General features: G+C 35.5%; 1 protein-coding gene across 1 annotated transcript in view; it reads left to right on the top strand.

Moving 5' to 3' along the window:
• Positions 1 to 12,527, top strand: part of LOC115212249 — a 142,050-nt gene that overhangs the window by 42,395 nt on the left and 87,128 nt on the right. Inside the window, exons 6-7 of the mRNA XM_029781087.2 lie at positions 6,779 to 7,036; positions 10,877 to 11,128. Of these exons, the coding sequence (XP_029636947.2) occupies positions 6,779 to 7,036; positions 10,877 to 11,128 (510 nt within the window). The remainder of the gene's footprint in view (positions 1 to 6,778; positions 7,037 to 10,876; positions 11,129 to 12,527) is intronic.

Genomic DNA, 12,527 nt, shown 5'->3' with positions numbered 1-12,527 from the left:
TGTTACCAAGCTCCCCTCACTCATGAGTTTCTCCCCCAAAACAATATGGTATGACTTCCACACCCACCATGTTCGCCAAATTTAGTGCCTGCAGAATTCCATCTATTTCCCAAGATGAAAATGCAGCTCAATGGTCACGGTTCTAATACTTTTAATCACAGAAGGTCTTCAACTCACTTATGGAAAACAACTTTCAGGTTGGATTCCAAAAGAGGCAGGAGCGCTGGGACCAGAGTATTGTCACACAAGGTTACTATTTCGAAGGAGATGATGTTAAGAGTTAGTAAGTAAATAAGTCACTTTTTATTAAACATAGCTAGTCCAGGAACTTTTTGATACTACCTCGTATCTTTAATTGCCTTATGTATCATGCTACTGTCAACTAGGATAGATGGTCCCTGTGTTGGGTTCACATGATGGAGACTCTCTTTCTTCCATTCATTCTCCACATTTAATAGTCTTTCATAATAACTTTTCTATGCCTCTTTCTTTTCAGGATCACTAAGAGCAAGCATACCATTATCTGTTGGTACATCCTTCTCCCCCACAACATCTTGTTTCTCTCTAACACACGGTCTAGCAATCTGAAATACCTCAAATCTCTGATCTTCACACTGTAAAACATTGGCAAAACTCTTCCTTTCTGTTTCTGCCCAAGCCAAATATACCTGATGCCTTGCTTCTTTTTTAGCTATCTGATATGTTTCTTTACTACCCACACTCTTCCATTATTTCCAAGCCTGTCTCCTTTCTTTTATAACTCCATCAATCTCACTGTTTCACCACTTTGTCAACCTTGGTCTGACAGAAGCCTTGCTCCAATCACAGGTTTGATCTGTCACATTCTGTTGATTGTCCCATAAGAAATCCCAGTTGTCCTCGATGTTGCATGACTCCATCTCTACCTACTCACAAAAGGTTTCATTAAGAACATCTCTAAAGTCTTTGCCCATTTGAAGGATACTTGAGCTTCCATAACCTCCTTTTCTATTTTGGTTTGTGAGCAGTCTAGTTGAGGCTCACTTTCATCATACCTCTTGCATCCACATGCCTCCACTCAAGCATTTCAACAATCTCACCAGACGTACCTTTCCTTGTTCTGACATTGATTGTGGCAGCTCTGAGCTTGTGAATCTAGGAAGCCTGGGAGGGAAGTTGTGATGTTTTCAAAATCAGGATCTTGGCGGTTGCTTGCTTGAATATAGTGGGTCCTTCAGCCTAGAGTAAGCAGGTACAGGTACAGGTTGCAACATAGATAACAATTAAAATTTCCATCGGTTCTGATTATCTTTTGTGGATATGCAACTATGGTGGAGGTTTCAGGTAAATTGGAAGTCTTTGACATTATTATTATTAAGGCAACAATTAGTCTTTGGCAATAGAGAAGTAGCTGTGCACATCATGATAATATACATTTCTAAATCATAACCAGCATCACATTGTACACACATATATATAGACATACACTTGTATGCATAAGTGCATACATGAAGCCTGCATTACTAGTAGTGACATGCTCGTGGGTCCACAATGTTTATATGCATTACGTGTATCCATATATTATGCACTCATGAAAACAGTTCACAAGTCAATAGAATAATTTTGACATAGTGACAAGTGCTACATATACATACATATTTATATGCATGTATGTATATAGATACATATAGATAGATATGTATGTGTTTGTGTGTAAATTTTTAATAGAAAATTGTAAGTTGGAGTTGATTGTTGCCTGAAAATGATGTGAATTATGAGAAATATTTTTAACATGTTAGTTTATCAGTCCATATTGTAAAATTCTTAGAATAATATATTTAAAAGGATAGATATAGGTAACTATTAAACATTTGTCCATAATGGACATATGTCTATGTGACATGCCCATGAATTCAGATGAAACTGAAATCTAAATAAATCATTAAAATGAAAACGGTTGTGTTTGTAATTACAGGTTGAAGAATATACACCATATAATTGATGCAAAAAAAAAACTAAATATAATAATAGGATGAAAATGAGACCAAATTACACTGTAACAAAATGTTAATTAATTTTGTTTTTCTTTGGTCAGTTAGTGTTATTTCTTATTTGCTTCTATCTATAAATCAAAGGGAATGAGTAGCATCACCTTCAAACTTTGCTATTGTGATCAAGTCATCAATGTTTTGAAACTGTCTCATTTCCATTATACTTCAGACTGATTCACTGCTGAGCTGCTGAAGCAGAAATATTGTTGTAACATATAATCTGCTTGATAGCACATATTTGCTTGTCATTTGCTTGATCTTTATCACTTGAGCATGTCTGTTATTGGTTGACAATCTGTGCATCTCTAATTGTGAGCTGGAGTAGTGGTGGAGCATTATAGCCCTGTGTTGAGAGGAATCTTTGGGGTTTGAATAAATGTAACAAAAGCAAAGTTTGAAAGGAATATAAGCCATTTTTTATACTTTCTAGGGGTAAATATATAGGAAATAACAGTTGCTACCAAGGACAAAAATCTTGTTTATAGATGTTATCAAATGTAACATGAAAACTGATAATACATGAAAACGAAATTCAAATGAGATAATGATGAATAATGTATTAGGTATTAATGTATATACATATCTATATTAACAAATGTATTTTTTCACTACATAAACAAACAAACTTTGCTTTTTATATTTATTGTTTACAATGGTCAGTGTAAAAACAAACTTTGTTTTTTTTACAGTGAAATAGTATGTAGATTGCTAGAAATAGGAGCCAATACACCACCAAGTCACCCCCATCTATTTTCAGAAAATAAGTGTACAGTTATGTGCGGAATCATCATCATCATTTAATATCCATTGGCCGTGCTGGCATGGGTTGGATGGTTTGACTGGGCTGGTATGCTGGAAGGCTGTACCAGACTCCAGTCAGATTTGGCATCGTTTTCTACAGCTGGATGCCCTTCCTAATGCCAACCACTCTGAGTGTGTAATGGGTGCTTTTACATGCCACTGGCATGACACTGGGGTGTGTTTATGAGCCTCAGGCACAGGTGCCAATTAGTGTGACACTTGTATTTGTTGCAACTGATTTTGTTTGGCTTGATGGGTCTTCTTCTCAAACATGACATAATGCCAAAGGTCTTGGTCATTGCCTCCGTGAGCCCCAACACTTGAAAGGAACTCAGCCACTTTGACACACAAAACCAGAAATACTATCAATTTTATTTAGTATTTTCAGCATTCATGATAGTGAAATAGACTGTATGTGAATTGCTAGAAATAGTAGCCAGTACACCTTCTACTTGCCCCCTTTTCATTCAGTTTTCAGAAAATAAGTTCACAGTTATCTGCAGAATGGTTAGATTAATTCAAATGATATGAAAATCCTGAAATGTTGCCAATTTTATTTAGTGTTTTCAGTGGTCAACCTAGAAACATACAAACTTTGCTTTTTATAAGGACATGTAGACATCATAGTGAAATGATACATGGATTGCCAATACACCACCAAGTTGACTCCCACTAATCCATTTTTAGAAAATAAGTGAACTGTTATGTGCAGAATGGTCAATAACAAGCAAAGTCTGAAATATTATCAATTTTATTGAGTATTTTCAGTGGTCAGTGTACAAACAAATAGATTGCTGGACCGATCACCAACTTGAGATCTCACATCTCTATGATGGCATGGTAGGATGTTTGCAAACTAAATGCACTTTCTGAATCATTCTTCATCTCCAGAGGTCTGAAAGAAGCTGCATCTGGCTCTTACCTTGTTCTCCTTCAACCTGATGGTGATGCTCAATGAAATCCCACATGACTCTCTCAGTGTCAATATCCGCTATCACCTGCATAGCAGACTCTATAACCTTGCACGCCTAAGATCCAAAACTTGAACATCAAATAGCAGCATCAAGAAGTTCCAGTACACAAATGACAGTGCTACTCCTATCGCCTCTGTTGTTGACCTCCAGCACTGTTTGACTCTTGTCTTAGAAACCTACCATTGCTTTGGGATGGAAGTGAATGAGGATAAAATGAAAAGACTTGTGTAGTCTGTTCTTGGACAAGAAATACTAGAAGCTACTGTCAACATAGGGGACACCTCTGGAAGTCATCAGTTATTTCCAGTACCTCAGCAGCACTCTCTCACAATCTGCACCATACAAAAGGGACATCGACCACTGCATCAAATCCACCCATTTGGCTTTTAGAAGACACAGCAAGCATGTATTCAACAACCACAGGCTCCCTCTCTGAACAAAATTCATGGTGTTCCATGTCCTTGTCATCTTCACCTTGCTCCACACATGTGAGACATGGACTCTGTATTGAAAAGACTTGAAAAAGTTTGAGCATTTCCAACCAGCTAAGCTCTAACAGATCCTCAATATCAAATGGCAGGACTGACACATCATCTACAAAGTCCTCGATCACTCAGAAATGCCAAGCATTGAAGTTGCCATCCTCAAGCATTGCCTCAAGTGGTCAAGACATTATATCATCTGAACAGCCCCATCCTCTACAGTGAGTTTGGCAATGGCAAATGACATTGAAGACCCCCAAACTGCAGATTCAAAGAACAACTGAAGTCTTCCCTCCTTCAAGCTGCAATCACCCTTAATACCTGGAAACTGAAATTGTCAACTGTCCACCTTGGCGAAGAGCAATTCATTTCACTTTTGAGGCGAAAGACTGAAGAAGAAGCAAAAGAAGGCAATGCAAGGCCTGACAACTCCAGCCAAGCCCACACCCACCCTGCCATGCAGTCAATGCCTGAGGTTGTTCCATTCCTGACTTGGCCTTCTGAGCCATGTCAAGTTTAAGCATTGTGGAGGCATCAGATGAACCAAATCTGGACAGAGTGGTGCCAACAACTATGTATACATCTTACCTTGTTTTGTATTTTTACTGTGTATGTTTTCTACACATTTTTATCATGCAATTCTATCTAAATCACCACATTTTATGTTCATCTTTGTGTATTGTCTCCCTCATCCATCACCCAGCTTGCAAATGAAAGAAATTGTTGCTGTTGTTGTTAATGTAGCAAATTAGCAGAATCTTTGAAGCATTAGAAAAATGCTTTGTGGTGTTTGTTCCAACACTTTATGTACTGAGTTCTAATCTTGCAATGGTCAGGTGTACTTTTCACTCTTTTGGTGTTGATAAAACAAAATAAAATTATATAATATTGGTGATATTGATTAATTCCTGGAAAATTGTCTAACTGTCACCATTATTATTATTATTATTATTATTATTATTATCATCATTATTATTATTATCATTATTATTATTATCATTATTATTATTATCATCATTATTATTGTGGCAGTAAGCTAGCAGAATTGTAAGCACACCAGGCAAAATTCCTAACAACATTTCGTCCATTTGTATGTTTTGAGTTCAAATTTTGCTGAGGTCAACTTTACCTTTCAACCTTTCGAGGCTGATAAAATAAGTGCCAGTTGAACCCTGGGATCGATGTAATCACCATGCCCCACCCTCAAAATTGCTGACTTTGAGCCAGAATTTGAAATCATTATTATTATTGTTAAGGCAGTGAACTGACAAGACCATTAGCATGCTAAACAAAATGTTTGCAACATTTCATTTGTCTTTATATTCTGAATTCAAATGGCACGAGGTTGTCTTTCATCTTTACAGATGACTAGGGTCATTGTAATTGGCTAACCCCACCTCCCTCAAAATTTCACTCCTTGAGCCCATAATAGGGTTATTGTTATTCAAGATGGCAAGCTGGCAGAATCATTGGCACACCAGGCAAAATGTTTAGCAGTATTTCACCCATTCCTACTTTCTGAGTTAATTCCTCAGAGGTTGACTTTGCCTTTAATCCTTTTGGGGTTGATAAATTAAGTACCAGTGAAATACTGGGGTTGATGTAATTAACTAGCCCCCTCCCACCAAATTTCAGGCCTTGTGCCTTTAGTTTTAGATTATTATTATTATTATGGTATCAATCTGACAGACAAGATGTGTCAAACAAGATGTGTTGCAATATTCGCATTCATTTCCTAGTGAGATTAAATTCACCCTTAGTCCTTCCAATGTTGATAAAAATAAAGAAATAAAGTCAGGTGGTTGATGTTATCAGCTAACACACTTCACCTCGAAATTGCTGGCTTTTTGCAAAAATCAAAAGTAATTATTGGTTTCATATTTTGGCACAAGGCCTGCAATTTTAGGAGTTGGAGTAAGTTGATTATGTTGACTCCAGTGTCCTACTTGGTACTTATTTTATTGACCCTGGAAGGATGAAATGCAAAGTTCATCTCAGCAAAATTTGACCTCAGAATATAAAGTTGTTTGAAATGCCACTAAGCATTTTTCCTGATATGCTAATGGTTCTGCCTGCTCACTGCCCTAAAATCCAAAGTAATTAATGTGGTAAATATGCAGCATCAGCAGAGGATGGGACAAAATACAATGCATTATTTAGTTAGGCCTGTTTACATTCTGAGTTCAAATTCTATTGAAATTGATTTTTTGACTTTCATTTCTTCAAGGCTAGTAAAAGAGAGAACCCATCTTGGGTCATTGATACTGACATAGCCCCTCCTCTCAAAATTGTACCTGATTTATTACAAACGTGACCAACGTTCAAATCTTTATTATTAGAAACATATTTTTAAAATTTTGAAAAATTGCTCATTTTCTTCAAAATATACTTCTGGTTTGTTTTTTTTCTTTACTTTTTTGTTCTTTTATTAAGTGCACTAATTTGATTTTGTTTGTTTTTCTTTTAACTCTTTATGTTCTGAAATTCATAGATTCTCCAGAAAGAGATGACTTAACACTAAATGTTTCTAGAGGAAAAGTATGCGTTGATACTCCAATCAAATTCCGCTGCAGTTGGAAAGGTGGTGATCCACCAGCAAGTGTAACCCTGAAATATGAAAAATACTCAAATACTAGTAAAGAAGAAGTTGAAATTAATGTAAAACCTTCCAAATTTCATCAAACAGTCAAGTGTCTGGGCATTCATATTGCTGCAAATGTGTCTCGTGAAAAGAATTTAACTATTTATTGTGAGTATAAATGGAGTATCTTTTGAAAATTTTTATCTTCTGTTTTTATCATTTTCTTTTTTTAATTCAAATATGAAAAAAAATTTTTAACTGTAAGATTCTAGTCTTTTGTATATGTTGGTTGGTTTGGCTGTAGGTTTTTGAGTGAAGGAAAAAAATATATAATATCCTGTGATTCCAAACCAGGTGAGCATTGTTTTATTCTTCTGGAACTATGTATCTAATTGCATTGTTGGAATTTGTGTAGTTTTATCATGCAAGTTGAATATACAGGGGAAATAAACTTATGGTCAAATGCCATTATAAATAGTGCCCCAGCATGACCACAACTTTGAAGTTGAAACAGTTTAAAGATTTAAAGACTTATGGCTAAATATCTGGGAGCTCTTTAAATTTTATTTAGGAAAAGAGATCAGTAATTAGAGGGATATCAAATTACTAGACTAGTTCATTAAAGTCAGAAAAAGAGTTATGGCTCTGTTGATAATTGACAGTTAAACTAGATGAGATGCAGTTCAGTTTTGTTCTGGAAAAAAGAAGTACTGATATCATATTCCTGGTCAGTCAACAAGTGAAGAACCTGTTGACCTAGAGAAAGCCTTTGACAGAGGTTACTCATTTGGGGATCTAGTAATTATTGATGAAGCTAGGAGTATAAGAATGGCTTATGTGAGCCATACAATCCATATACAGGTGTATTGTCAGCAATATGAGAAATAGCAATGAGTACAGTGATGACTTTAGTGTGTAGGTAGGATACCATCAGTGCTTAGTCTCTTTCTATTTATCAAAGACCTCCAGGGGAGTTTAAGATTAGGTGTCTACAGGAATTCTTATTTGCTCATGTTCTCTTTTTTATGGCTGAAGCTGGAGTAAGACTGGGAAAACATTACAGGTGTGAAAGCAAAGCATGGAATCAAAGGGCCTCATTACCTTGGTAAACATTCAAAACTTAGTAAATCAGAAAACATACAAGACCCTTCGTCCATCTGGATAATTACCTTGTTTCATATGTAAAAAGAGGAATGGGTGGAAAGTTGATATAGTGTATCCAGTGCAAACTGTGTATGTGCAAGAGATACAATGGAATTATGGGTAGGTTGACAAAGTGGACATTGTATGTAGCAGGTGTGCTGGAGCAATAAACATTAAGTGAACATGAGAAATGATGCCTTCAAAAGCCCAGGAAGATTTCTAGATGTAATAGAGAGCTTTTGTTATCTAGGTGATCAAAACAGTATTGGTGGAAGTTGTTCTCAAAGTGTAGTAGCCAATGTAAAATCTGAGTAGAGAAAGTCCATGGATTTATTACTTCTGTCACAAGCATAAAGTTTTTCTCTCAGTGTGAAAAGCTGACCTTATGATGCTTTTTTCAACTTGAAATGCTCCATGATCGTGAGACATGAGCCTTGAATGTGGAGGACCTGAAAAGACTAGAAATAGATAAAGCATACATGCTCCACTGGATATGCAATGTTAGTGTGCAAAACTGATGGAATACAAATGTGTTGAGGGAACAACCGGCCAAGAATTAAATGTAGTATACATTATTAGTTTGGGTATGTGATATGTATGGATGAAGACAGTTGTATATAAAAGTAATGATCACTCACAGTAGATGAAACCTGTGTGAGAGAAAGACATGGGATGAGGATGCTGGCACTCATGGAAGAGATGACAAACCAAGTTGATTAGTGATATGCAGTACTCAACATGATTTACCTTCCTATGATTGCACATCATGGCTAAGGCTCTCAAAACGTAATATATATATATATGTACACTATGCACCTGAGACTCCCCCATCTATCCAGACAACTGAGTTCCCCCTCTAAGTCACTTCCATTCTCCTCATTCTAACAATTGACAATCCCTACCTCACCCTTGTTAATATCCATCTTAAACTCTCATCTTCATTTGTAACTTCTGGATCGCTGCCACTTCCTATTGATACTCATTCCTCATTTTTGTCATCCATGACTACATTCCTTTCCTTGTTGGTTTCCAATTTTCACATTCACTTCACTCACAACCTCAACTCCACTTCTATCATCCTGTCCTCACATCTCACTCGCAATCTCTAATTCTACATCCAGCATCCTATCCCCTCAGTCTCCTCCACTTGCGACCTGAGTTCTATCCCTCATCACTCTATCAGACATCCCTCTATCATTTCCCAATATACTACATTTTTCTGCTCTTGTAAGAAACTGATATAGAACCTGCTGCTATGCACCATACCATTGCCATCTCTGTACTGCTGATCACCACTCTTCTCCTCTATACTATTCTCAATCAGCCTTCATTCCTCATTCTCAATTGCACCCCACTCATACTGGTTCCCTCCACCCTTGTTCACCCTTCTCTACATTTATCTTCTATATACTACTGACCTCATTCACCTCATCTTTATATCCACCTCACTCTCCTTTCACACTCTTACAGCCTTATCTGCAAACCTTCATTATTCTCCTCTATCCTTCTCTCTTCCATTTATCTCTTGGACATGTTACCATGCATGTATGTTCTGTTACCTTGTCATCACCATATTTACCTCTTGAGTCCCATTCCAGTCCTTCCCACCCATTGATGCAAAATAAATAGTTGCCACACATCTTTCTGCCACCCTCCACAGTGATACTTTAACATCTCAACTCCTTGCTTAAAGCATCCACCCTATCTCTTATCTTCCCCATTAGTTGAATAGCTCTTCAGTCTTGCAAGTTACAAAGGAACCTCATTAGAGTTGATGCTATGAAAATAGCACCCAGTAAACTCTGTAAAGTGGTTGGCATTAGGAAAGGTATACAGAAAGCATGCTAAAACTGACTTTTAAGCAAGATGTGGATCTCTGGCCTGCAGGACCTTGTTAAAATGTATTGTCCATGCTAGCATGGAAAGCAGACACAAGATGATAGTGGCAGTGGCAGCAATGATGATTATCATCCTCTCTATGATGATAGTGCATGTCTATTTTGAGGAAGATATATACATATTAAGAACCCATATGTCAGAAAAAAATAAGCTCACTTATATTTGTTAATAGGGCAGGTATAATAGTCAAAATGTACAGTATTATAGATCCATTACAGCTAATCTTACCACTTGGTTTTACTCTGGGAATTAAAATGGATATTAGATAACAGCACAGTTAAGAAATACTCTGTGCTCTTGAGATCTGGTAGGTATGGAAAAAATATCTGTTTTGAGGAAAGTAAAAAAGAAATTAATAATGTAATGCAATTTATGAAGTTTTGCAAAATGTAGGTAAAACATTATGAAAAGTCTGCACCAACAAATTTTCATAAATTCCTTTTTTAAAAACACCTATATTGTGGTATTTTAGTTTGACATTAAACTTCCCTTATTTTATTACAATTCTATCATTATCAGCAGTTCCAATTTACAAAAATGTAATATTTCATCATACACATTTTTATTTCATTTTATTTAATGATAGTAGTTGTGGAACTTATGTAGACTTATATTCAATGTTGCCTTTTATTCTGCATCCTTTTCCTGAAACTTTGTGTCTTGCTAATTAAATTTTGCCAACATCTTCAAAACTTAAATGGTAGTCTGATGAAATTCTTGGATACAAGTATTTTTTATATAGATGTGTATTTTCTAATATATTGGTTAGGATTTGAAAATTTGTATTGGACATTTCTTTCAGTGTAAAAGATTGCAATACTAACAGAATTCATTTAAAATTTTCTCATTTTTATGCATCACTTTATATTCAATGCAACTTGGAATATTAATTGCCAATGTAACAGCAAAAAATAAAATATCTTTATGCAAGTATTTACGTAAATAATCTGATTTCCTTTTATACAGATCCACCTGATATGGTAGAAATCAAGGCTGATGAACCCTTTCTTGAAGGTGACAAAGGCATTTTGCATTGTAAGGCAAGAAATGGATATCCAGAAAAGTACAGCTACAGGTGGGATCCAAGTAAGAAGACCTCACAAAATTTAACATTTCCTCAACTCAATCGAACACACAATAATGAGGATTACACTTGTTATGTTTCTAACAAGTGCAGTAAAAGAGAATTACATAAAACACATTGGATCAATGTAGAATGTAAGTTGAAAGCTTAAAATTCTATTACAAACCTGTAAAATAATTTATTTACATTCATTACAGAAAAGTACTACGATCTATTCATCTTTGTTAATTTTGTTTTTTACCCCAAAATCTTCACATAGTTGATTTTCTTTGTTTTTCTAAAATAAATTGTTTAATAAAAATACAAATTGTAGGTTGTAAAATTAATTTCAACCTATCAACATTTAAACAGCTGTACATTATTTACATTTGACGGATATTTGTCCTCATCTTGCATGTCTTGTTAACACAATGTTTTGGCTGATATACCCTCATTTCGCCTGGAATTGAACTTGGAATCTTGGGTTAGTAGCCTGCGCACACTCTTAACCACTATGCCATAAGCCCGTGGGCAGTTATGGAGTGAATTTTTGGGCTTATAAATCTAATATTTTCCTACCCTTCCTTAATACCATTTTGCATATGCTACTTATTGGATTAAGAACAGAACAAGGAGATAAGCCCTGCTTTCCCAGGAATTACTGGGTACATCAGCTAATATATATATATAGATAGATAAAACATAATAGCTTCCCCTGAACCATTTAGTTTCATTTTGGTTGACAAACAAATGAATTAACTCTCTCTTTTATATATATAGATACATATAAATAAATTTTGCATTTTAAATGCCTTTGGTGAAAATTTTCAGGGTGCATAAAAGGACAATTTGTGAACTACATAGCGATTTACTGGAATATTCAAATATACACAGAAAATATATTTATGTTTACTATGTATATGTGTGTGTGCATGCATGCATTAAAAATATTCATTTATTTTAAAATTCAATATTACTAATAATAATAATCATGAATAATGATTTATACTTTGTAAGAGGAACATTATTTACTGAATAAAATGAAATAAAATTAAAGTGAAAGAGAAATAAAGTTTATGTTCATGTTTGTATATGTGTGTGCGCATGTCTATGCTCATATTTATATATACGCACGCACACACACACACAGACGCACATACACAGGTACAGATATACATACACACAATAATTATGGATGCCAATGGTTTATATATCAACTTACATGTGTATATATGTTACTTTCTAAGTTTTTCATTAATGTACATAAATACATAAGAGCAGCAATAAAAGTTCATTCATACATTATTTGATATTAATATTTATATTGAAGTTTAATAGGTAGGAGCACTCTGTCGGTTGCGACGATGAGGGTCCCAGCTGATACGATCAACGGAACAGCTTCCTCATGATATTAACGTGCAAGTGGCTGAGCACTCCACAGACACATGTACCCTTAACGTAGTTCTCGAGGAGATTCAGCGTGACACAGCGTGTGACAAGGCTGGCCCTTTGAAATACAGGTACAAGAGAAACAGGAAGAAAGAGTGAGGGTAA

Source organism: Octopus sinensis, linkage group LG5 (assembly GCF_006345805.1).
Source record: "Octopus sinensis linkage group LG5, ASM634580v1, whole genome shotgun sequence".
Lineage (NCBI taxonomy): Eukaryota > Metazoa > Mollusca > Cephalopoda > Octopoda > Octopodidae > Octopus > Octopus sinensis.
Note: the sequence above shows the minus strand (reverse complement) of the source record. Positions and strands in the feature narration are given on the sequence as shown.